This window comes from Podarcis gaigeae (assembly GCF_964106915.1).
Source record: "Podarcis gaigeae genome assembly, chromosome: 8".
Taxonomy (NCBI): Eukaryota; Metazoa; Chordata; class Lepidosauria; order Squamata; family Lacertidae; genus Podarcis; species Podarcis gaigeae.
The window spans coordinates 36853520-36880887 of NC_139684.1; the positions used below are offsets into that span (position 1 = coordinate 36853520).

Consider the following 27368-nt stretch of genomic DNA (forward strand, 5'->3'; position numbering starts at 1 on the left):
CATGCATACTTAAAAACAGTTGCTTGGGGCGTTTGGAAGTCTTTCTGAACCTCAGTGCATCAATAATGCTTTCCCTGCATTTCTGAAATGAATTTTTGCACCGCTGAGAAAAGCTGCCAACAATTTTTTAAACAAAAATATATATGAAAACACAGCATGGTGCAAGAGATGGTACCAGCTAATAAAAACCCACGATTTCTGACCCTGCTCTTTGGAAATGCTAAAATACTTTCCAGTGTTCAGCAGTATATGTGCATTCAGAATATTTAGTTCTCATGGGCCTCTCTGGGGAAAGAGAGGGGCAGATTGCCCTCTTAAGTTACTTTTCCAGAATATTTTTTCTCCATCTGTAAAACTCAACAGTTTCCCCAGATAGGCTGATACTTCCTGCTTTCTAAATAACCATTTTACATAGGAAGCTGCGTTATACGAGTCAGACAATCCGGCTCAATATTGTGTGCACTGACTGACTGTCTCTCTCCAGGTTTTTAGACAGAGGACTTTCCTTGCTATACCTGGAAATGCTGGAGATTGATTCTGGGACCTTCTGCATACAAAGGATATGCTCTGTTTCTGAGCTGTGGCCCCTTTAGCCATCACAGCTTAGCACCTGAGTTCAAGTATTGGTATATTTGAGAAAGATAATAAATTCCTTGATCCTTCAACCTCACTTTGTCAAAAAGCATTACTTTTCTCTCTAGACCTGGATTATATATGCAAAACCCACACAGGGGTTTCCACAAATGCTTATGCCCCAGTAAATTCTTCATTTGCTACTAGCCATCCCTCCAGAAATTGCATTTTGGAGATATTTCATGTATCAAACAATCGGCACTCTCTGCCCATGGAGGAGACTTTTTTTTAATGCGTCTTGTCTTTCAGTTCATGCAAAGGGGCTTGGATTCAGAAACCAAAAAGCAGCTTGAAGAGGAGGAAAAGAAAATAATCAGCAAGGAACATTGGTTCCTGGATCTGCCGGAGCTAAAGGAAAAGGAGTAAGTTTGTTGTGTTGTTGTGTGCCCCCCCCCCCCGCCCTCACACCTTCCATGAATGAGGAGCAAAACCAGAAATGCCTTCTAAAACACTATAGCATCTTGGGACATAGGAAGCTGCAGTATATCGAGTCAGACTGTTGGTCCCTCTAGCTCAGTATCATCTACACAGACTGTCTGCCGCTGCCCAGGGTTTCAGATGCGAGTCTTCCCCATCTCGAATCCTAACATCGGCAGGTGAGGCCTTGGTGGTGCCGCTGCTGGAGGGTGCCAAGCTGGCATTAACCCACAACCATCCTTTTCAGTAGCAGTGCCCCATTTGTGTCTCCCCCGCTCATTATTGATGTTCGAGAGGCATTTAAAAACATTCCTGTTTACCCAGGCATTTGATGGCTGAAAGACACAGTTCCTTGAAACCCTGGAATCTGGAAACTGGCTGAGAGAATGTTTTTAAATGCTTTTAGAATGTTTTGTAGCTGTTTGTAGCCTTAAAAACATACCATTATTTATGTGTTTGCCACCCAGGGGTCCTTATGTTGACAAGGCAGTGTATAAACCAAATGAGTGAGTGCCTGGGAATTCCAGAGGCTGAACTCAAGACCTTCTGGATGCAAAGCAAAGGCTCTGCCACTGAGCTGTGGCTTTTCCTTTGTCAGTCTTTATCTCCTGACAGTCCTCCTATGACAATGCTAAGGTAACCTTGTTTGTTTGACTCTCTCTAAGACTTCTACTTTATTATTATTTATTTACAGGAGCTTTATTATAGAAGAAAGAAGCTTTGTGCCATGTGAAGACCTCCTGTATGGCAGAATGTCATTTAAAGGTTTCAACCCTGAAGTGGAGGTATTGTCAAGGGCACTCCTTTATACTTTCCGCTTCTGCTGTAGCATCATGGTTGAAAGAGTGAGCAAAGAAGCATTAATGTTTCTTTTTTTTTTCAAAGCGCAGAAAGCTTAACTTGCAGATTCCACCTCTGCCACGATTAGCTACAGGTCCTCTCATCCGTAACCGCATCCCCTGCCATAAATACAGGGGGTGATTATACCTCCAGGGCTTGTTTATTTAGTTATTTAAAGGACTGGGATTTTTACTTTGCTCTTCGAGTGGCTGTTAGAGTGGTTTACAGTTAAATAGATAGAAAGGAAAGAAGGAGAAGAAAACTGTCCCCAGGCTTACAAAGACACAAAAGGAAAAAGGCATGGGGCGGGAAGAGGAAAAGAAAGCAAGGAAGCTCAGGCACATTTCTTAAAGTTGCTGAATTCTCTCGTCAACATAATGGGATGAAACTGCTTAAAGTGAGGTGGGGCCAAAGGAAGCAGATCTCTTGGTAGAGTCAATAAAGTGGATTGTTCTTCCTATCTCTCCCTTGGCAGCAGCCTGATGGATTGGCTGCTGCTAAGTGGTAACTGAGGATGAGCCAAAGGCAACTGGTCCATACCGTTCATCAATACAAATATATATAACGCTTTGTATACTCTGAAGCACTGCAAAAGTGCCTGGGTCAGATATGCTGACAAATTGTAGTAGAAGAGACCACCACTGCAGCCCTCTCTCCCCAGCTGCCTCTCATCTCTGAAGGTGGGATTACCTGGAGAAAGACCTGATCAGAGGACACTACTGCTCAGGCAGTTTCTCTGCTGCATTCCAAAGAGATAGCCATTTTAGTCTGCTTCGTCAAACACACACGAGAAATAGTTCTGTGGCACCTAGAAGGATCTAGCAGATCTATTGTGGCATAGACTTTCGTGGACTGGAGGCTACTAGTTGGTTCTAGTCCATGAAATTGACATTGTATTAACTCAGGTCTGCATTATACAGCTGGATAGAAGACTGGCCACTTTGCTGGATCTAAGCCGGGCTGAGTGTGCTCAGTATTATCTGGTTGGAAGACTTCCTAGAAAACCCTGGGAATTATCCAAAGAAGCAGTTCTCCCTCTCCACCCACCACGTGCCCCCTAAATCTGTTCTGGGGGTTCTTTTCAAGCTCCAGAGCATTTCAGTGAGAGGAGGCATATAGGGAGATGAGAGCAAGGGCAAGTTTTGTTGCTGAAGCAGAGATCCTTGCCCTAGCAGAACTACTTTATTGGAGACCGCCCACCATGGGCTCTGTGATGGAAGGAAGGTGGGCTATACTTGTAATAAAATAAAGGCAAAGGAAGGGTTACAATCTTATATGCACAAATCTACATTCTGCCTGTGCCCATCTTTTTTAAAAAAGAAAAAGGAGGGGGAATGGTTGTTTCTCTTATTGCCAAATCTGTCCCCTTGACATTCTTCAAGGAGTGCAATGCTTGAAACTGATAACCCAGTTTTTCGTTTTCAGAAGTTAATGATCCAGATGAACTCAAAGTACAAGACAGAAGAAATCGAAGAGGAAGATAATGCAATGGAGGCTGATGTATCGGATGAAGAAATGGCCAGAAGGTAACCATTACCATTTATGACACAGATGACATTACCCAGAAGATGTGTTGCTGCCTTTTCTCCTTACAAAGTGGAAACCTCCCAAACAACCACATGCTTGACATACAAAGCACTTCTTCTTGTGTGTGGTGCTGTTGTTTCTTAAACAGAGTGTTTTATAGTGGAAGTGAGATGATCTGATGAGTTGTTGGTTTTCGTTTGCGTGTTTTAAAAATAACCTGCTTTCTCTAGGCACTCTATCTGGAAGTCAGCTACATCAATAGTAACTTATTACAAGTTATAGCCATCCATTTCGGGGGGTGGGGGGTTGGCTCCAAGGGAATAATATATAACCATTTATAGAAAAATGTTTGTTGAAATCCATTTGTATGTTCCATTTTAAAACTTGCAGAGGCATACCAATAAATCAACACCCCAGCTTCTATAGTAAACACCAATTTATTTATTTTTTAAAGTGGTGCACCTGCAGTAGAAGATGCTTCAGGTGAGGGTTGGTTGGAAGCTCATTCCATTCCAGCTGTGCAGTGAGTTGGCTAACATTGATAATAGCTGATTGAAGGCTTTGTTACACCCAAATCAAACTACTGGGCCATCTGACTCACTGCTGCCTTTTATTATTATTATTATTATTATTATTATTATTATTATTATTTATTCAATTTATGAGTCACTCTTTTTCTTTGGCAGATCAAAGTGACTTACAATATTTTATGCAAAAAAAAAAAAAAAAAAGGAATGCATACATTAAAACCACCGAGAAAAAACACACACCCCAAAGCCTACATTAAAATAGCCCGCCCATGCAATAATTGGGCCATCAGTAGTTGATAGTTAAAAGTCAAAGGCTATATAAATGAATGTTTTTTTCCTGGAGCCTAGAGATATATAATGATGGTGCTGGACAAGCCTTTTCATGGAGAGCGTTCCATAAGTGGGGAGCCACCACTGATATGGCCTGTTCTCATGTTGCCACCCTCCAGACCTCCTGTGGGGGACCTCAGATGGCGATCGTCATCTACAATATCCTCTCCCAACCGGGTACTTTGGACTCCAGCTTTCATCACCCTTGACCATTGGCTGTACTGGCTGATGGGAGTTGGAGCTTAACAACATCTGCAAGGTGCCACTTTTGCTGCTACTGCTTTCAAAGACCTTAAGGCAAGGAGAGGGAACTGATGGCCCTGCAGGTGTTGTTGAACTTCAGCTCCCATCAGCCCCTCAGCGAAGCATGGACAATGAGGAGGGATGAGAGGAGATGGAAGAGCCATGGTCTTGTTCTCAAATGGTAAAGTATTTTCCTTAACTTATTGCGTTTTTTTCCTAGGTACGAAACTTTAGTGGGAACTATTGGGAAGAAATTCTTAAAGAAGAGGAACCGGCACATGGTGGAAGACATAGAAGAGGATGAAAACAGCAACACTAGGCCTACCAAGGCAAAGAAAATGTTTTTGAAACCTCAAGATTAAATCACTTGGATGCTTTCTGTGCCCTTTAAAAACTTATTTTGGACCATGGTAATATGAATTATTTTTATAAATCCCTGGATCTCTTTGTGTCTCTGGGACTGATGCATTTATTTTTTTATTTTTTTTGGAGTTGGCAGCTACATAAATGAACATTTTACATACTCTTGATCTCTGTACAGTTTTTAGCATAGGCATTTAAGAGCACAAGCACTGACTGAGCACTGCATGAAGCAGACAGGTTGTCACACGTGGCTGAGGACAGCTTTAGATTATGAATCTTAACTGCATGCAGAGTGTGTCAAAGCCAGGTGAGTTGCAACCCTGTTATATGATAGTGAATATATATATATATTCTTTATACATATTGCTAGGGTAACAGGGAGTTGCTGAGAAAGTATATTTCTTTTTTTAAAAAGTTAATTTACCTAATTGATTTATGTCCTTGAAAAATATTTTTATTGGTGTATTTTTAATTTTCTAGGGCAGTTTTAAGGTCCTCGCCCCAATACTTTTGCCTGTTTAAAACTGTGACCCGTAAAAGAGAGAAGGGAGGGAAGGCAGAGTCACCTGTTCTTGTAGCTTCACATCTCAATAAATTTATTTGGGCTAATGTTTGATTTTGTTTAATTACCTTTATCAACATTTTCACTAGGAAAAATAATAGCAAAAAACAAATAGAAGTATGTCTTCTATTGACTGTTAAGGAGTTTTGGGCAATTATTAAATTTATTTGTACATGAAGACTATGGATTGAATTCCTTCCAGTGGCCTTGTGCTTATGGAAAAGGGTTGGATCCAGCGCAGGATGGAATTGGACAGTTAATTGAAACAAGGCCCCAGGCTCAATTATACAAAAGGTAAGTAGCTCAATGCCTGGAGTATTTTGCGCTTATGATACACAGATGAAAACCTTGGTCTCAAAAATACCTTATTAGCTATTCAAGGCGGATCACATGTGTAAAGATAAAGGCTTTTTTCTAACTTGAGAAGGGGGTCTTATTACTGTCAGAAAAATCTGATGTGTTAGCTTCTTTAACTTTCCAGAGCTAATTAAATGCTGCTGGGTCAATTACTCAAAATCTGGCCATAAAGCATCACCGATCAGGAGTAAAAGTTAATGATTGTACAGCGTCTCCCTTCCCTTTCCCAATTTTTGAAAAAAATGTGTTTTCAGCTAGGAAATGATTTATTGACTATCATTTGAGGAGAACAACTCTGAACATGCCCCACTTTGCCATTCTTACTTATTAATGAATAAATTTGCTCTGTAAAACGCACCAGACCACAAGACGCACCTAGTTTTTGGAGGAGGAAAACAAGAAAAAAAATATTCTCAATCTCAGAAGCCAGAACAGCAAGAGGGATCGCTGTGCAGTGAAAGCAGCAATCCCTCTTGCTGTTCTGGCTTCTGGGATAGCTGCGCAGCCTGCATTCGCTCCATAAGACGCACACACATTTCCCCTTACTTTTTAGGAGGGGAAAAGTGAGTCTTATAGAGCAAAAAATACGGTATTTCCCTTATGACTCAAGTCCTGTTTAGGGAGGAAAGTAGAGAGGGTTTTTGTTTCCCTGTTAGGTAAAGGTAAAGGTACCCCTGCCCGTACGGGCCAGTCTTGCCAGACTCTGGGGTTGGTGCGCCCATCTCACTCAAGAGGCCAGGGGCCAGCGCTGTCCGGAGACACTTCCGGGTCACGTGGCCAGCGTGACATCGCTGCTCTGGCCAGAGCCAGAGCCAGAGCCGCACACGGAAACGCCGTTTACCTTCCCGCTGGTAAGCGGTCCCTATTTATCTACTTGCACCCGGAGGTGCTTTCGAACTGCTAGGTTGGCAGGCGCTGGGACCGAACGACGGGAGCGCACCCCGCCGCAGGGATTCGAACCGCCGACCTTTCGATCGGCAAGCCCTAGGCACTGAGGCCTTTACCCACAGCGCCACCTGTTTCCCTGTTAGTCACCAGCAATCCAAGCTACAACTGTGTCCAAGTAGCCTCTTAAAATCCTCCACTCTCTTTGTGAACATAAACTGAGGGGACCATTTCACTGATTTTTTTCCAGGGGGATGATAAAATTGTGTGTGTGTGTGTGTGTGTGTGTGTGTGTATCATGCTTAGCAGTGGTGGAGTCACAACTTCTTTTTCTTGCGTTTTTATTTTTGCTGACACTTCAAAGGACAGCAGCAGCAATTGCGTTGACATCCTGGCTGCCAAAACTAACTAAGTGAAACCCATAGGGTGCCTTCTGAAATACATTAATTTTCCTGGTTATAATGCTAGTGTTGTGCTATGAAACTGTGGCTTTTTGACGGATATACCAGCATGTTGCCCTAAATTTCATTCACATCAGTCTGTATGGTGTGACACAACAATGAGCGTCATGGGACGACATCTCTACTCCCCCACACTTTCTGCACATGCTTCTGTTCCCCATGATCCTGCCCCCTACCCATAAAAAAATAATAATAGGAAAGTGCCACATTCTGGAATACCACCCCCAAATTGTGTCACTTTACTCCTGTGGTATTCTGGGTTAAGGGGGCTGCAAACAGATGTTTTTATGGAATCGAATCACAGGGAAATGAGACCTAAACTTGCACAACATTCAGTGCTTTTTTCCTTTAAAAAAATGTTTAAGGGAACTCGTTTTCCTACTCATAGTGAAATAATGCTCCTCAATGAGGCCAAATTCACAAAATGTATAGGGGTATGCGTACCCCTACGGTCCCCTAGGGGGAAAAAAGCACTGACCGTATTCCATTAGTTTTCTGGAAATGTAAGGAATCATTTCTGCAAGCTCAAATATAATGCGAAAAGGGGGAAATGGAAGAAACTGCTGCGTGAATGCAGCCCAGGAGGCATAATGCAGTGTCTCAGAGAGATGCGTTTTTGAAGGACTTTGTTATGTGTTATGGTCTGAATTTGGCGATAAAGTTCATCACGGTTTTGTACCCATTCAGTTGAACCTTTCAACATTCCTTTGGCTGATGTTTCCAGAGCCTTTCTTCTACAGAGCTTCCCTGCCACCCCCCCCCCCCCATTTTGTACTGAAGCTTTTCAAATCGTAGAAATGTCCGATTCTGCTGATCCTGGCAGAATCCTGTCTCTTTGACTTCACTGATCCATAAATGCAATTAGACTTTGGTCCCTGTTGCTGTAGTTTACAGCAGGTGCTGGTGGACTTCAAGCTTGCAATATCTAGTTTGTGTTCTCCACCCTCCCTCCCTTTCCCCTGCCAGAACTCAGAGGTCTACTAGCTGGGGTCAAGTGAGGGCTGAACACAGAATTGAGGGAGAGGATACATCTGAGTGTATTTCAACCCAGAAATTTGTTTTCTCTACTGGAACTGAGCTCAAAGTCCTTTCTCGTAAAAACCTTTCCAGCTCTCCTCCACCTGCAAGCTTTCAGCAGCCTAGTTAGGCGGAGGGAAAGTTGTTGTCCTTGTTCTTTTTTTATTATTAGCTATGGTATTAGGACTTATTCATCACTTTTTGAAAATGAAATTTAAACTCAGAACGATTTTTAATGCAAAAATTTTAATGCAAGAATTAAAGCCAATATGAAGCCAAAACAAAAGCTGAAAATATTGATATGCTTAAAAGGGCAGTCTAACACATCCCATCTCCTAAAATAGGTCCAGAGTATCTAAAACTCAGATCCAGTATGGTGTAATGGTTAGTGTGCTGAACTAGAGAGCAGGGTTTGAATCCCCGCTCAGCCATGAAGCTCACTGGGTGACCTTGGGCCAGTCACCATGTCTCAGCCTAACCTACCTCACAGGGTTGTTGTAAGGATCAAATGAGGAGGAGAACCACCTTGTGTACCACCTTGAACTCCTTTGAAGATAAAGGTGGTATATATCCCCGTCTTGCTAAGTAAAATTTTACTGGGACTTTCACCCACTTGTATTCACTTAAATAGTGGAAATGAATATACAGTGGAAGCAGGTCTGATCCTCCAGGCATTTCGCAGTTCTCCTCAACCCCGTGGAGTTGTAAAATCAGAATTAAACATTTGAAGCACATTTATCTCTTTGTCTTCTATGGAATTTATTTTTTGTTGCAGAAGCTGTTTGGTTTTTTTTAAGTCCAACATTCCAAATTGGGGGGGGGGAGGGTGGATTCCCCCAAAACATGGACAGTTTCATAAGGACCAGAAAGCCATTTCTCCAAAAAGAACTTGCTGTGCAGTGAGCCACATACAAAATAGTCTACAGAGATATGAAGCTGAAGGATTTTTTGATTGGGTTGGAGGAATTTTAAGCAATGTACTGTAATAGCAGATCCGTAAAGCTGGTGGGGGAACTACACAGACCAAGACTTCATTAGCGCTGGTGACTTAAGTATAACTCTCACAAGTGTTGCCAGTGTATATATGAACAGAAATAAATGGAGACTGGAGCAAAAGCCTTTGTCAATATTAGTTCGTGTAATTAAAATTATATCAATATCCATATTTTTCAGATTAAGGCTTCACATAGGATTTTCACCGCCTGCTCACTATATTAAACATTGTGTTCATCAAAAGTATGTGCCCTCACAAATCCGAGATGAGTATATGAAGTATTTTAATTAAAGCTTCCCTTTCACAATACCTGTGCAGAGCTCCGTAAAAGATGATCAGCATTAGACTCTAGGCATAAGAAGAGAGGGTGAGTTCAGTCTGTTGCTAACATTTTAGGTCATGTAGCTTTTAATGTGAACTAGCTTGTTGGCAGCTAAGATATTTGAATTCTAAAATTCCCATTTCCTTAGAGTTAATAAGCCCAAATGAGCCATTTTTTCATGGATGCAGTGTATCCTTTGTAGGGCTGCCCCATTTTATGTTAATAAAGGATGGCAGTTTGCTTAAAAACATTCCTTTAGACGAGCTTCCTGTATTGAAATGACTCGAGTATCCCTCGTTCACACATTAGTTCTGGGTACATATTGGAGCAAGTCCTGCTTTGAATTCAGATCCATGTAACTTAATAAAACGTGAAATGCAGATTCCTCCATTTTGAAGTGCTTAAATCGTTTCAAAATTCATTATCCAAGACATGTTAAGTACTTTGCAGTCACTGGTTTGCATCTACAGGGTTGTCAGTGCTGGTGAAAAAAACCCCACAATATACAATTATCCTCTTCTGCCTAACATGGGGTGCTTACAGCTTATGGACAGGTTTTAATCATAACTGCAATTTACAGAATGATGGATTTAAGAAGATGGTAAAGCTTGTTGCAATTGCATAGCATTGTGCCGTGTTTTGTTTTCTACACTAGATGGTATACGTCGCTTTGATGTTAATAGGAACAAGCTTGTTCTCCAGAGTTATACCAAATTTCTCTCTCAGTGTTTTCTCCACCTCGTCATCACTCAGCATTGTGTGCTTCACCAGATCTGTGCCTTCCGTGTGGTTAAATTTTGTCTCCACAAGTGTCCATCCAATCAAAGCCCTAAACCCATCATTTGTCTGGAGGCTGCAGATAGATTTCTTGGTAAACACGGAATCTGGGGACGTTTGGAGATAGGAGCACTGGAACCGAAAGTCTTCTACTGTCCTTGGCTCAAGGCTGAACAGGTAGATACTCCTGCGCTCCCTTTTTTCCAAGAGATCTGAGTTGGCAAAATTTTGACTGGGAATGTATTGCTTCCTTCTTATTTTCTCATAGTACCAAATACCGTTGTCTTCTGTGAAACGAAAGATCCCAGGCATTTGTGGCTGGTCTTTGCCAGACACCAGCTCCAACGGTTGCCACATTTGGTAGGAGACACCAAAGCCTGCATCAACAATGTAGGCCCTCTCGTCAATGACCACCTTGATGATGAGATGTGTCATCTGAGTGGCATAGGTGTTTTGCTGCGGGTTGTAAACATAAGCTCCCAGTATGGTGGTGTTATATCCCAGCTTTTTCAGAACCCAAGACAAAAGCTGGTTATTCTCCATGCACCAACCCCCTCGTTTTTCCTTCACAATCTTGTTGTAAACATGATCTAAGTCTAGAGTAATCGTCTCCCCGCAGTGGATGCTGAGGTTTTCAAAGGGCACAGCTCGTATGTGGTGCTGGAAGATCGCCGCTAAGGTTCCAAAATCCAGTTTTTCGAGAGAGCCTTTGTAGCTAATCCTTGTGAAATATTCTTCAATGTTCATGTTTCCTGGAAGGCAAATGTTAAAGCAGCTAATTAAAAATTATGACAGCCTGAAAGGCTTCTTTCCCTGTCCTGCCAGCTTGCACAGTGGTTTCTCTGAATATATTTAAGGAGAGTAGCATCAAAGAAATTGCATAGCTGAAGCAGAGAAGTGCAGGAACAAATGCCTGTTTAGATCTACTAAGTGCCTAACAAAGACTCTCCTTTGATAGTGCTCTGTTCTTGCAACCTGGTATGCATGTGTTGAGTATGGTCAACTGGTTTGTTTGTGGAGGTTGTGTTTTCTGCATCAGTAACAAGGGCTGTAGCTCTCTAGCAGAGCAGGTGCTTTGCATACAGAAGGTTCCAGGTTTCTTAACATCTCCAGGTAGGGTCATGAAAGATTACTGTGGAAGGGTAACTGCCAGTCAGTATAGGCAATATTATGTTATATGGACAAATGATCTTGGTATAAAACTGCTTCCTCTGCCTAAGCCCCTGTAGAGCCACCACCACCTAAAGTGGACAAATAGATTGATGGTCTGACTCAGTCTAAGCAGTTTTATACATTCAGCAGAAATTTATATATGATTTAAGATATTTATATACAGTCGTACCTTGGAAGCTGAATGGAATCCATTCCGGAAGTCCCTTTGACTTCCAAAATGTACGAAAACCAAAGCACGACTTCTGATGGCTGCAGGAAGTTCCTACAGCCAATTGGAAGCTGCAGAAGCCCCGTTGGATGTTCGGCTTCTAAAAATAGTTCACAAACAGTCACTTCTGGGTTTGTGACGTTCGGGAGCCAAAACGTTTGGGAACTAAGCTGTTCGACTTCCAAGGTACGACTGTACTGCTATTGGAACATTTCAAAATGGTGTACAGTTGCATAAAATGCAATTCAAAAATAAACAAATACAACACAAAAATATACAAACTGTTTTTAAATCAAGCTCAATCAGTGTACTTAGAATTGCTTAAAATTCTACAGCGACTAACATCAACAGCCAGTGAAGGCAAGTAAGTGTTCAGCATCCAATGAAATGATTTCAAAGTTGGTGCATTTCTTATTTCTGGAGGAGGCCATTCCAGCACAACGACATAAAAGATCAGGTTCTTGGTTGTGGCCAGATGTAGATCTGCAGGCTATAGAGGACCAGGAGGGCCTATCCAAAATCCAAGGTTAAAGTTGCTCTTAAGAGTTTTTTAAAAAACAACAAAACAAAAAATATCTTACCTGTTAAGATATTTATCTGTTTTTGTTTTGAGATTTCCCTGTGCTTTTCGGATTGCAGTCTGCTGTACTGTGTGTATAAAGAGCTGAGCTGAATTTTTCAGCTTCAGATCTGCAAAGATCTTAATCCTTCCGTTCTTCCCCTCTCTCTCTCTCGTCTTATTGGGGGTTGGTCATTAAAAAGTTTGGAGGGGAGAAAGTCCACCTGAAATGTCTGCACATATTCCAGTTCCACTGATCCATGAACTGATTGAACTTTGGTTCTTAACTTTTTAAAAGTGGTGTCCTAACACAACAAAACAGCTTGCTTGATATGAGAAACAGCTGGACACGTAATATGGGGCATTGGACCACTGAAATCAGTAGCTTGTATCCAGCATTGCAGAGTCACTCCCTCACGATTATAGTGATGGTGAAAAACTTGGATGGCTCGAAAAGAGGATGAGACAAATTCATGGAGGATAAGGCCATCAATAGCTACTAGACGGGATGGCTATGCTGTGTCTCCATGCTCAGAGACAGTAACACTTCTGAATTAAAACAAAAAAAAATCCTTCCAGTAGCACCTTAAAGACCAACTAAGTCAGTTCTTGGTATGAGCTTTCGTGTGCATGCACACTTCTTCAGATACCTTCCTTCCAGTAGCACCTTAAAGACCAACTAAGTCAGTTCTTGGTATGAGCTTTTGTGTGCATGCACACTTCTTCAGATACCTGAATTAGTTACTGAAGCTGCAGGAGGGTAGAGCTGCTATTGTGCCTTTGTGCTTGTAGGCTTCTCATGGGCATCTGGTTGGCCACTGAGAACAATGATGCTGGATTAGATTTGGCCAGTACCACAGGGATCTTTATGCTTCTTAAGTTCTAGTGAGAGTATCCTTATTGAAATTAATGAACCTAAATGGAGGAGACTCTTGAGAGTCCCATGGACTGCAAGAAGATCAATCCTATCCATTCTTAAGGAAATCAGCCCTGAATGCTCACTGGAAGGCCATCCTGAAGCTGAGGCTCCAATACTTTGGTCACCTCATGAGAAGAGAAGACTCCCTGGAAAAGACCCTGATGCTGGGAAAGATGGAGGGCACAAGGAGAAGGGGACGACAGAGGACGAGGTGTTTGGACAGTGTTTTCGAAACTACGAACATGAATTTGACCAAACTGCAGGAGGTAGTGGAAGACAGGAGTGCTTGGCGTGCTCTGGTCCATGGGGTCACGAAGAGTCGGACACGACTAAATGACTAAACAACAACAAATTAATTTCAATGGGTTGTTGCTGACTAAATCCTTCTCAGAGTAGACCTATTAAAATTAACGTCTCTAAGGCAGTCAGTGGGTCTACTCCAAGTAGAATTAACGTTGGTTGCAACCCATATAACTGAGTGGTTCCAGTTGAGCCATGGTAGGTTCCATGTCCCTTTTTGACTTCTCTCAAAGCCCTCCCACCAGAATAAAAAGTTTTAGAAATGCCTTTGCCTATTTTTTCTCCCTAAGATGAAGACTGCCCTGATTAACAGCTGGGTTTTATATTGTTAAATGTGCTGAATCAATAATTGAATGTTCCTGCTTCCTAACATCTGCATTCCTAACATCAAATGTTTGCTATCTCTCCCCCCGCCCCCATTTTAGGATTTATTCTCATGGGGCAACACAGCAACCTTTACATTTTGTTGATGTTATCTTCTTTATTTTCAGCATGAGTTGGTGATAAAATATACTGTTGATTTCACACTCCATCATAGCAAGGAATGGCAAAATATTAATCGAGAAAAAACATTATTACATTCATCATCATCATGTCTAGTTGAGATTCCTGCATTGAAGGGAGTTGTACTAGATGACCCTCAGGGTCCCTTCCAACTCTACAATTCTATGATTCTGTGATCCAAGCATGATCCTCCCAATTTGCTTTGAGTGTTTGTAGCTCTGGTAGCTCTTCAAATCAAAACATGGATATCAAGCTGGTGTTAATGGGGACAAGCTTCTTATCTAATCTTATGTTGAATCGCTCCTGCAGAGTTTTCTCCACTTCCTCATCAGTAAGGGTGGTGCTTTTCACCAGATCCACGTGGCCCTTGTAATTATATGTGGTTTCCGTCAACGTCCACCCAATCAAAACCTGAAAGCCGCTGGTGGTCTGCAGGCTACAGATAGACTTTTTCACAAACAGGGAATCTGGAGCAGTTTGAAGATGCAGGTTCATGGGCCGAAACTCTTCTATCGTCCGTGGCTGAAGGGTAAATGAGAAAACTTTCTTGCAGGTCATATTTTCTGGGGTAACAGAGGAGGGGAATATGTTGTCGGTACCTACTGTGCACTGCTTGCGCTTCATTTTGTCAAAATACCACACTCCATTGTCTTCAGTGAAGCGGAAGATGCCCGGTGTCTGAGGCTGATCTTTCCCAGACACCAGTTCCATTGGCTGCCACATTTGGTAGGCTATCCCAAAGCCGCCGTCCACAATGTAGGCCTTGCTGTCAATCACCACTTTCAGCAGGAGGTGATTCATGTCTTTCTCATAGGCGTCTTGAGGAGGGCTGTAAACGTAGCCTCCTAAAAGGCTGGTATCGTAGCCCATTGTCTGAAAGACCCAGAATAAGAGGTGGTTGTTCTCCATGCACCAGCCACCACGATTCCGCTTCACAATTTTGTCGTAGACTGATTCTAAGTCTATCTGAATGGTTTCGCCGCAGTGCATGCTGAGGTTTTCAAACGGCACCGATCGGATGTGATGTTGAAAGACTGCTGTTAACGTTTCTAAGTCCAGGCATTCCTGGGGGCCTTTGTAGGAAATTCTTGCAAAATACTCCTTGATATTCATGTTGATGAGTTTTTCCTCCTACTGTCCTGGAGATGGTGGGCAGAGAGAGAGAGAGAGAGGTGAATAATTAGATTATTCTACCTTCTTGCATGATCTCTGTTCTATTTTACAGTTGTTGGGAATGATGATACTTTCAAGTGTACAAAGCGTACGTATGTTTTATATAGCTGTACTTCTAACTCTATAAGGCATGGTTGGGGAACCTGTGGCCCTCCAGATATTGTTGGACTGCAGATCCCATCCCCTCTGGTCATTGGCCATGCTGGCTGGCACAGGTGGGAGTGGAGTGCCAACAACATATAAAGTGTGTTCAAGTGTTAGCCCAAACACATGAAAGCTTCATCAGGCACAGAATGACACAACAAGTCCTGATCCCAACATCCCCATGCACATCACCCCACATATGGAGTCTCTGGTCTTCCCTGTGTTGGATCAGAAACAAAGGTAGCTGCCATATACTGCCATATACCATTGGTCCATCTAGCTCCATATATTGTCCACACTGACTGGCAGTGGCCCTCCATCCTTATACATTCCATCTCTACCTGGCACCTTCTGTGTGCAAAACAGATGCTCTGTCACTGAGCTATGGCATTTCCACACTCCACTTGAACACAAGCAGAACTTTCTGCAATTGAGGAGCCTGATAAAGCAAGAACTTGCATTGCATGGAGGAGTTTGCATAATCGTGTTCAAGCAAATGTGAGTGGAAGACCCCTGCAGATCTTCCTCAGTGAACACAGGGATATTTGGAGGTTGGAGGGAAGGTGCAATGTGAACCGCTTATCCCCATTCACACTTTTGAGTTTTTCCCTTTAGACTAGTAGTGGGAAACAGGATTCAGCCAGTGGGCTAGATCCTTAACGTCCTCCATGTCCTGTGGACCAGCTTTGAAAGACCTCCCACCTGTCAACCACATGAAGACACAATGACTTCAGGGGACCCATTTTCCTTTGCTGTCCATGGTTTGAAATCCATAGTGCCTGTGGATCCTGCTTTTAAGCTCAGTCGTGTGCCTATCTGCACCTCATCTCATGTCATATGATGTCCAGAGCATGACAGGCAGGTCTAACTTGAGCCTTGGGCTTGGCTCAAGGTCTCCCACCATTCCTCTAGAGCAGTGTTTCCCAACCTTGGGCCTCCAGCTGTTTTTGAACTACAATTTCCATCATCCCTGACCACTGGTCTTGCTAGCTAGGGATGATGGGAGTTGTAGGCCAAAAACATCTGGAGGCCCAAGGTTGGGAAACACTGCTCTAGAGGACCACAGATTCCTCATCCCTCTTGTAAGGTCAGTATTATTATACCCCATATTATGGAAGGGAGGACTAAAGGGGGGCTTGCCTTCATATTGCCAAATGATCTCATGGGAGAGATAATGCTTAAAGCAGGGACTCCCTAAGTCATGTGCAGCTCAGTCTCCTAACCACTTTGCTAAAACCATTATTAAGAGAACAAGGGTTGATTCACAAAGCAATTGTGGTCCCCAGCTACCTGTAATCAGGTGAACACGACTGTTCAGGCTTATTTACAAACAGCCCCCTGCCAATTGTCAAGCTGTAGTGTTAAATATCAGAAAGCTTTAAGGGCAACTTTCCCCGTTCCTTTGAGTGTACTTCCGGAATGCAGACATAAATAAAAAGCACTGGTTCATAACTAATTTAACTCGCATAGAACTTTGGCACAACAGTATTGTTGTTTCTTTTCTCCATCCACTGCAAGGTTCTTGGGTCACACACACACTCTCTGCCAATCAACAACCCCCTCTCCTGAAAGAAGTATATTGAGCTGTGATTACTTGTATGGAAAGAGTAGTGTTGAAATGTCAATCTGTTTTGCTTTCTGTTATTTAAGCTTAGGATTTTTTTATTTTTAAAAAATCCAAGGTTATTTGCAAACTGAAAGCAGCCTGTTCCTTTGTAATCATCACCAGGAAAAAGTGAATCTCTTGATTTCCAGTTTCTCATTGTCCCAATCTTAAATTCAGCTCCATATTCCTGCATGTCCCTGGGTTGTTCTTGTTTTAAAGTGCCCATGAAAATTTGTCAGCATTTCAGTGGGTACCTTTCCCAATATACACTTTTCTGTATGCCATTTTCCTAACAGACATATTTTTACAAACCAACCCTCCTAATTTAATTCATTTTATCAGTCATTGCTGATCTAGTATATGTGTATTTGAACACATTAAAGGTAAAGGTAAAGGGACACCTGACCATTAGGTCCAGTCGTGACCGACTCTGGGGTTGTGGGGCTCATCTCGCTTTATTGGCTGAGGGAGATGTTTGTCCACAGACAGCTTCCAGGTCATGTGGCCAGCATGACTAAGCTGCTTCTGGTGAACCAGAGTAGTGCATGGAAACGCCATTTACCTTCCCGCTGGAGCGGTACCTATTTCTCTACTTGCACTTTGTGCTTTCGAACTGCTAGGTTGGCAAGAACTGGGACTGAACAATGGGAGCTCACCACATCTTGTGGATTCGAAGTGCCAACCTTCTGACCGGCAAGTCCTAGGCTCTGTGGTTTAACCCACAGTGCCACCCGCGTCCCATTGTGTCCAAAGACATCAGCAGATGGAGGGGTCAGTCCTCAGTTTTCTCCCAGATCGTTCTGATTTTGTAGATTGTTCCTGTTATTATCATGTGTGTTTTTGTACTGATTGATTATTATCATAGTTTTCTTCATTTTAAGTACTTTGAGCATGAAAATGGAAAGGCAGGATATGAAATAAAGAAGAAAGTATTTTATTTAGCGAACTGCATTGCAAAATTCAGAGCACGTTTGGGGTTGTTTCGGAGAGGATGGGGTTGTTTCGGAGAGGATTGTTTCGGAGAGGATGAATTAGGTATGTTTGCTTTCAGCTGAGAACTCAGTCAAATTTCTTACCACCGTGACACTCCCTTTCCTGCAATCCCACTGAGGTTTCTGATCTTCTGCCTTAGTAACTCTTGTCTGTAGAGCTGTCATTACTAATATGTCATGGAAAGCAGCTTGGTCCCTGTCTGTGGTGCCATCGGAGCAGGACTTGGGAAAGAAGTCCAGGGTTCAGCAGAATGAGCAGGAGGACCTCTCCCCTCAATCCCCACATTGCTAAGGTTGCATTCAGACGTGGGTATTATTGTGTTAGTTTTCCTGATTATAATGCTAGTTAAACTCTGAGACCATTTTGTTAAACTGTGGAACTCACTCTCACAGGAAGCAGAGATGGCCAACAAACTTGATGGCTTTAAAAGATGATTAGACAAATTCATGGAGGGAAATGCTGTCGATGGCTAGTAGCCATGATGGGTATGCTCTGCCTCCACAGCTGGAGGCAGAAATCCTTCTGAATGCCAGTTGCTGGAAACCACAGGAGAGGAGGGTGCTCTTGTGCTTGGATCCTGCTTGCGGGCTTCCTATAGGCCACTGGGAGAACAGGACGGTGGACTAGATGGGCCAGTGGCCTGATCCAAGAGGCTCTTCTTTTGTACTTAACACTAGCCATTCTATCCCAGGTTCCCTTTGATAGCTGTTGTGTTATGGAACTTTAGCTTTCTGATCGATCTGTTGCGCTAGCATTTTAAATAACAGGAATGACTGTATCCTGGGATACTAGACCAGATTTCATCACATGAAATTACAGCACAAATCTCCTGCAATTTTCCAGCTCTTGCAAGCAGTTTCCCCCACCCCCTGGAAGTGAATAACATGGAAATGAGCACTCAACTTGCACTAGATTCCAGTACTTTTCGAGAAGTGGCTTTGCCATGTGGAGTATCACATAAAACGTGGAAATTATCCAATAAGGGAATGTCAGGGGGAAATGGAATAATTTGCCTGAACCCATTTTGAAGTAAGTGATGGAATACACATTGCCATCTAAAAGGTCTCCGAAACCAGGAAAGTTTCTCTAAATGGACTATACTGACCAGATGTTTGGAAGCTGTGGCTGGATGGTTACGTGGGACCTGTATGAAGTTAAATCCTTCGAAGACAAAAGTCCTCTGGCTGGGTCGGGATGACATGGCGTTGGGGGCCCAACTCCCATCTCTTGGGGGGGGACGCAGTTAGCACCAGCGCCTTCTGTCAGGAGTCTGGGCGTAACCTTTGACACCTCCCTCTCTATGGAGGCGCAGGTTGCAGCTACAGCAAAGGCGGCATTTTTCCACCTTCACCGTGCTAAGCAGTTGGTCCCTTACCTTTCCCACCCTGATCTTGCCACTGTGATCCATGCAACGGTCACCTCCAGATTTGATTATTGTAATTTGCTCTACGCGGGGCTGCCCGTGAAGCTGACCCAGAAACTCCAGTAGGTCCTCGCCACAGAATCACATCCATCCAGTGCTATTTCAGCTGCACTGACTCCCAGTGGAGTACAGGATCAGGTTTAAGGTGTTGGCTTTGACCTTTAAAGCCCTGTACAGCCTAGGACCCTCGTACCTATGGAACTGCCTCTCCTGGTATGCCCTGCAGAGGAGCTTACGGTCAGCAAACAATGACACCTCGGAGGTCCCGGGCCTCAAGGAGGTTAGGCTGGCCTTGACTAGGGCCAGAGCCTTTTTGGCCCTGGCCCCAACCTGGTGAAACGCTTTGTCACAAGAGACCAGGGTCCTGCAGGACTTGATATCTTTCTGCAGAGCCTGCAAGATGGAGCTGTTCCGCCAGGCCTTTGGTCAGGGCCCAGTCTGACCCCTCCACACACCTTTTTACAAGACCCTGCATGTAAGTGGCCTCTCTAACTCTTCTCACCGGCTCATATGAGACCAACACAAATAGCTGGGCCTGGTGAGCACTTAATGTTCCCAACCTCTATAGTTATAATTCGTGGGTTGCCATCTGATTTTATTCTGAATTTAAATCTGATTTTAAGCTGTATTTTAATTGATTGTCTGTTTTTATGTTCTAATGTATTATATACTTTGATGTTAGCCACCCTGAGCCTGGTCTTGGCCAGGGAGGGTGGGATACAAATAAAATATATTATTATTGTTATAGTTATTATTGTTATTGTTATTATTATACACTCTTATTTTTAAAGAGTCTGAAGAAATCCAGTTCCTAGCAGCTTGATTATAACTCAGTTGGCATGCACAATTGTTGACTCATATTGTTCCCGTCCTGTTGGTGTCTTAACAAAACAGCTGAGTCATCCCTTTAAACCCCTTTTTGGTTTAGACTCACCATATTTAAGAGACACGATTCTAAATCAACCTTGAACCATTTCTTCTCATCCTTATGCAACAGGCAGCCATTTTTCCTGTGTCTGTGCAAGTGTATATATGTGTGTGTTTAGAAAAAGTTTTTAAGAATGGTTTTTAACTGCTGATCCTGTCTCTTGTAATTGCTTTTATGGAATTGCAATTTAAAAAAATGGTGTCAGCTACCCTGTGTGATGCATTTACATGAAAAATGCTCTCTAATTAAAAAAAAATTAAATGCACATACATACACAAACACACACACACACACACACAGAGAGAGAGAGAGAGAGAGAGAGAGAGAGAGAGAGAAGGTTACGCCCAGAGGTGTCGAAGGTTACGCCCAGCAAAACTGTATTCAGTAAGAAATTCTAGTGTTTGCTAAAGTGCCTTACCTTCTAGCGTGCCTTTCACTTGCACAGGGAATACAGGAGGATCAAGTTTCTCAGTCTCCTTGAATGATTTGCTAAAAAGTGGGAGGATCACGCAAACCCCTCCGGCTCCTGTTTCACCAAAGCCAAAAGTTTCAGAAGTCAAATCTGTCCTAGAAATCCATACCAGCGTCCCTTTATTTCTCTCTTCTGAGTCAAAGAGGGCAAAAGCTGAAGAGAGAGTGGAGCTTTGCAGTTTCTAACTGCGTAAGCTGTTTTCTTATCTTCCCCTTTTCCACTGCCAAGAAAACATGTCCTACCCTGGATTTCCGGTTGGTAAAACCAGATGGAGTTGTTTTGATACACTGGAGTGGGTTAGTCTGACTGCTGCAGTCATTTTTGTTTTGTACACCACCACCCAAACTGTTATGGGGGGCATGTTCACTGAATGACATTGGACCAAGTCACAGAATCATTGAGTAGGGAGGGACTTCCAGTGTCATCTAGTCTAGGGTTGCCATATTTCAAAAAATGAAAATCCACACACAAAAGTTGTTGGGCAAAAATGACACTGCCAACATAGGTTGCCATACATTCGGATTTTCACAGACATTTTGCCAATTTCCACCCGGACACCGCTTCCGACTACAGTCTTCCGGGTATGTCCAGCAAATTCCGGACATATGGCAATTCTAATCTAGCCTAACCTCCTGGCAACGCAGGAAACCCATTACTACAGCACACCTGACAGCTGACCATTCAAGCTCTGTGTAAAAATCTCTTATCAGCGGGGAGGTCCCTATCTCTGAGCTTTGCCTACCTAACAGGGCTGGGGTGAGAATAAAATCAGGCTGGGGTGAAACACATGTGCCACCTTGAGCTTCTTTGAGGAGTAGAGTAAAAAATGTAATGAGTAACAGCAGTAAATTGTAAAATCCTTCACACAGAATGCTCCATGGCTCCTAATGGAAGAAGAGCTGTCTTCCCATAGCTCCTGATGGGGGAAGTACCATTCACTCATGGCTCTCATTGAAGGAAGTACCATCTGCCCATGGCAGACCCTCCAAGTGCCCCTATTTTCCAGGGACTGTCCCAGTTTCTGATTTGATCCCAGAATGTCCCCCTTTTCTTTAGAACGTTCCTATTTTCATCAGAGAAATGTTGGAGGGTATGCCATGGCTCTTGAAGGAGGAATTACCATATTTTCCCATCTATAAGATGTGCCCATGTATAAGAAGACCCCTATTTTTTGAGCCCAAAATTAAGGAATAAGTATTTTTAACATCAAACACTGAGGTAAACATCAAACACTGAGGTAATTTTAAACATCAAACACTGTGTAATGGCTACTGCTCCTCTCAGCCCGCCCTGGGTGCCATCACTGAGCTCCTTGCAAGGGAGGGGAGGGGCACACCGCGGGGCCTCCATAATCTGCCTGCCCTCTCCCATTCAGCTGCCCTACAGCTGGGGGGGCAGTGAAGTGCCAAGGGGCAGAGTGCAGTTTGCTCCCCTGGAGAGTGGAGCAGAAAAAGTCAATTTGACTTCTGCAGTTCCTGGCCGTCAGGGACACGGTATCTCTCACGCTCAGCTGCCCAGCTCTGCGCCAGCTCCGCCGCCACTCCAGTTGGCCAAGAGGATTGAAGTCATCTCACCCCCTGCACCTTACCCAACAGAGAAACCGCACATCTTGCGTCCCTCCTGGGCAACCACGCTGCCCGCCCACGACTAATGAGCCTCCCCCAATCTCCTGCCCGCTTCCCCCTTCGTTTTGACAAATCAGGGGAGGCAGAGAACCCTATGTTTCAGTAGAGTGCATTGTGCCCAGGGTTGCCACCAGTCCCTAGAAAAACATGAGGGGTGGGAAGAAGGGGTTTGCACCTTGCCTGGCAGAGAAACCATGCACCTTGCACCCCTTCTGGGCAACAGCCACCCATGCGTGACTCCCGAGCCTCCCCAAATTGATGGGGGAAGGGGGAAGGAGATCGGGGGAGGCTCAGGAGTCACAGGTGAGCGGGCCATGTTCCTTCTTTTCTTCTTCTTTTGAACCAATTACAACTGAAGTGTATTTTTACACTTCCCTCCTAACATCCCCCCCTCCACCTCTCCACAATACCATTATTGTGTCCATTTGGGAGGGATTTCTCACTGTTTAATACAAACTTTCCGTTTTCTGTGTTGGAAGTGATTTCTGATCACCAGACCACCTATTGGTGTGAGAAGGTCATTTAAGTTCTCTCAAATGAGAAAATTGTATGAACAATGGAAGAATGAGGTGGTCATATGTGGGGCGATCAGCAAAGACCTTTTTATCAATGCATGTTATACATTTATTTCAAATTCTTTTAACCTGCTCTTCATTAGTTTAGACAGTATGTGGGGCGGGTGGAATGCAGAACACAAAATGAGAACAACCCAACCAAATCAGGAAATGAGTGTGGTGGTCCTCCAGAGTGCTTCTCCACAAGCAGCAGAGGTGACACAGCTCCTGGTACAGCTACGGTGCCACCAGCATGTGGCACAGTGGTGGTGAGTGTCCCACTGGTGGTGGCCTGTGCCCTGGCCAACTCTCCTGACAGATTATTTGGACTGTGGAAAGAAAGGATGAGATTGCCCTTTCTCCATGCTTGAGTTCTTCAATGTGGTTCTCGCAGCCCCCACTCACACTACTCCTATGTTGTGAAATGTGATTTTTTTTGGGGGGGGGTAGACCTGTTAGATTGGGGTACTGCCTGTTTGTGGGTAATGGTATACACACACACACACACACACACACACACATATATATATATATACCTACATACCTATAGTCAGTGCTATTTTTCTAGAAAAAGATGTGTCAGATATCACCACAAACTCTTCCCTTGTTATCTTACGACTTCTATTATCCCTCACCCCTTTGGCCATGCCTGCAGCAGGTTGGATTTGATGACCTTTTGGGTTCCTTCCATCACTTCACTCCTCTGATCTGATTCTATGCTGGAGCTGATGGGAGTTGTAGTTCAGCAACAACTAGAGGGCCACAGATTTCCTATACCTGCTTTACTAGGGAAATACTGCTTGCAGTTCAACAGCTTACCACACGGGGCAGCATTACTTCTCTGAATTTTGCAGCTCCGAATTCTCTAGCAATTGAAAGTGCATAAAGAATGTATACACTAGGGCAGGGACTCCAGCTGTTGTTGGACTACAACTCCCATCATCCCTAACTAGCAGATAAAGGTAAAAGACCCCTGGACAGGTAAGTCCAGTCAAAGGGACTATGGGATGCAGCACTCATCTCGCTTTCCAGGCTGAGGGAGCCTTACCTACCTAGCAGGACCAGTGGTCAGGGATGATGTGAATCATAGCCCCCAAAACATCTGGAGAACCAAGTTTGGGAACCCCTGCACTAGGATAAAAGTATAGATAGATTGATAGATGAAAATAACATACCAAAATGCATTATATCTGGTGAAATACAAAAATTACTTTCAAATACATATTTCAGGAGAAATTTGCACTAATTTTCATGAGGATTCTTTTACAAAAGAAGTTTGCAAAATAATGTGGAAATGTGGAGAACTGAATTTAACTCTGAGAAAGTGAGAAACAGAAAGGAACAGAAACTGACATTTGCCCAGTTTTAACGCCACTGCAATCCCATAGATCTGGTGTTTGGAACAGTTTGCCCTCTGGATGTTGCTTAACTACAGCTGCCGTCATCTCTGACAATTGGCTATGCCCACTGGTGCAGATGGGAGTTGTAGTTCAGTGAAATCTGGAGAACCAAAACTTTCTCATACCTTGTCATGAAATAAATAACAATACCTAATAAAACACCATAAACCAAATAATCTCATATATATCACCCATCTTGCTGGGTGGCTTACAACATATATAAAAACACAAAATATCCTATACGAGCAACAACAAAAAAACCCAATAAATCAACAGAAACCAATAATAACAATAGTAAACAGTTTACAGTTATACCCAAATTAAAATAACTGCCAACCCCAACTAAACATTTAACCAACATCAACCTGACAAAAACAAAACAGAGGGACCAAATTTAGAACCATTTAAAACATTTTAAAACATTTTAGCCAGCTGTCCCAACCCAAGGGAGCATGTATGAGAAAGTAATGTGGGGGATTTCTAGATCTGAATAACGAATGACCTGACTTCTAGCTTTGATGATGTTGCGTCCTGATGGCACATGCTTTGGCAATCCTCTGACACATATTTGGTGCATATATCTTTCCACTACTATAATATGCACCTCCAATGCTATTTCCTTATTCTTTGAGAATCTTACAAGTAGCAATAGAACTTATCAATGTTGGTTAATGTGTAAATGATTCTGTACTGCAACAGAGGGGCAGCGGGGTTGGAACAGATGGCCTTTGACCCTTCTCAGTTTGATGAATCCATGATCCAAGGAGCCTTTGACTGAGTCTGATGAACACAAAGCCCATAAACAAACAGGGACTTGGGGAAGGCCAGCAAGTTCCGTGGTGGTAGAACGTATTTTGTAGAGGAGCTACAAAACACTGGCATTCCTATTCCTGGATCTCTGGTAGTGGGTCGAGGAAAGACCTTCTCTGGGGATTTTAGCAAGACTTTATTCAGACAGGGTTGGCTGCATTGGACTTGATGGAGCCTCCGCCTTTGAGTAACTTCTGCCCTTCCAAGATGTTTTGGGAAACCAGGGCTGTGTATTCATCTTCCAAGAAGCCTGACTAATAGCCATTGATAGGCTTCTCCTCTGTGAATTTGTCCAGTTCTCTTTTAAAGCCATTCAAGTTAGTGACCATTACTGCCTCCTGTGGAAGCAAGTTCCACAGTTTAAATATGAGCTGCATTAAGAAGTCTTTTATCTGTCCTAAATCTTCTGACATTCATCTTCTTGGATGTCCACGAGTTCTAGTGTTAAGACGGTAGGAGGAAATCTTTTCTTGACACACTTCCTCCACCATTCAGGCAGGGGAAGATTCCCAAGACATAGGCTTTAAAATTACAGTAAGTCATGGTTTAGTGCCTCAGATCAGGTCTGTGCAAGGGGTGGGAGCACCTGGGTATACCTGCCCAGGCCTCGGTGGGCTAAGCTGGTTGGGGTCCCAGCCAGGGACTGGCTGCTTCTTTGATTGCGTCTATAACTTGATTCTATCAAGACTTTTGCCCCATGCTTCAGACTAGCTTTCCACGAGCCTGCCTCAGACTCTGCAGTTTTGACTGTAGCTCAGCAGCATTGAGATTTCTCTCGGATGCTACAAGTGAAACATTAATGACCACCAGATGTCACCATCATTTCATGTGTGCTGTTTAGGAAGCTGCTTACCTTCAATTCTCCAGCAGAAACAGACCTCCTGCTCTGGTTATGGAAGTCTTTGCTTGAACAGAACTTTATTCCACAAGTGCATACCTTTTAATGGAAGCATAAAAGCGGCCAGCCCCTTGATTTTCTTAAAAGGCTAGATTTTTGTGCTGGAGGAAAATACATACCAAAACCTTTCAACATCAGGATCAAATGTTAGAATTCTACATAGTTAGATATTTGCATCAGCCAGTGGGAAATTGCATGAGATCACAGCAGCCATTTTGGCCACTGTGATCTCGCAAGAAAAAAACATGTCCCCTTTTTTCCAGGGCAGTTGACAGGTATGCCATACACCTCTGTCTGGTGTAATGTATGCATTATCAACTCAACAAGAAGCTCATAGGGTGACCTTGGGCCAGTCACTGTCTCTCAGCCTAACCTATCTCATAAGCTTGCTGTGGGGATAAATTGTGTGGGCAGGAGAACTATGTATGCCACCTTGAGTCCCTTGGAGAGCTGGTGGGGCTTAAATATAATAAATAAATAGGTAAGTATCTGGCACACATCCCTTTTGTAGAAGCAGCTGCCATACGACGCAGGAGGCCGGGTCCTGGAGAGTGACTCAGTGGGGTGTCCTGGCTGAAGGAATCAATTATGAACTCTGTGCAGGCTTCCAGGGCTCATTAAAAATAAAGTTGGATTTACCATTAACTCTGGTGAATTCATACATGAATTGCAGCGAACCAGCATAGCTGACAAAGAAGTATAGTTTCATCTGGGTACAATATGTGGCCAAGTTAGAGGAATGATAGACCAGAGACAATAAAAAAAAGTGAGGTCCATGTAGAACAACTTTTAGTCAGCTTTTTTTGAGGTAAACAACACAAGCAGAAGGTAGAATGTGTGTCTTTGTAGAACCTACTTGTCAATGAACATGCTGGAAAGATTTGTCACGTTACCTCACTGGAACCACCCTTAAGACAAATGACTGTGTGCGTCTATTGCTCTTTGTTCTCTGTGCAAAGTAATTTTATAGTTGTAGTTTTCTTTTATTGGCTCACTTGAGATTTACAGGGCACATTCTGAGCAGTTCACAAGGCACTGCAGCAGCTTGCAAGATAACACGAAACTAATAAACTGCAATAAAAGCGATACATAATCCAACATAATTAATCTCAAGCAATATTATGTTGCTCCTACTTTCTAGGAGGGCCAAATCATGGTGATTTCTTGAAGGCCACACACTTTCCATACATTTCACGCCAAATCAATTTTTGTTGCAAAGCAGATCTTTACCTTTCATAACTACTTAAGAAAATAAGGCCCTTCTAGTCCAAAGGCCCTTGTGGTCTTCTGTTCTCACAGTGGCCAACATCCAGCTTCATTGGAGGTCCATGTATTCTAGTGCATTGTTTCATATGCCTCTATCAAGTCCACCTCACCTTTTTTATATACACTAAAGTGCCCCACACTTGGCAGGCAGAAAT

The 27368-nt window shown here is 43.3% G+C and overlaps 2 protein-coding genes and 1 long non-coding RNA gene across 3 annotated transcripts in view; 2 read left to right on the forward strand and 1 right to left on the reverse strand.

Annotated features, from left to right (window-relative positions):
• The first annotated feature begins 829 nt into the window (after positions 1-829).
• Positions 830-5492, forward strand: MPHOSPH6 (M-phase phosphoprotein 6). The gene is made up of 4 exons (XM_083752069.1): positions 830-995; positions 1745-1835; positions 3316-3416; positions 4741-5492. Exons 1-4 carry the CDS (start codon positions 865-867, stop codon positions 4880-4882), a joined length of 465 nt encoding a protein of 154 aa, XP_083608195.1. The 5' UTR covers positions 830-864; the 3' UTR covers positions 4883-5492.
• Positions 5493-6284: 792 nt separating this feature from the next.
• LOC310850962 overlaps positions 6285-27368 on the forward strand; it is a 285884-nt gene continuing 264800 nt past the window's right edge. The window contains exons 1-2 of the long non-coding RNA XR_014567512.1: positions 6285-6458; positions 6834-6970. This is a non-coding gene — a long non-coding RNA (uncharacterized lncRNA). The remainder of the gene's footprint in view (positions 6459-6833; positions 6971-27368) is intronic.
• On the reverse strand, positions 9287-20959 carry LOC310850486 (uncharacterized protein). Its single transcript, XM_083752007.1, has 3 exons — positions 20607-20959; positions 14159-15060; positions 9287-11041 (listed from the first exon to the last, which is right to left on the reverse strand). Exons 2-3 carry the CDS (start codon positions 15032-15034, stop codon positions 10133-10135), a joined length of 1785 nt encoding a protein of 594 aa, XP_083608133.1. The 5' UTR covers positions 15035-15060; positions 20607-20959; the 3' UTR covers positions 9287-10132.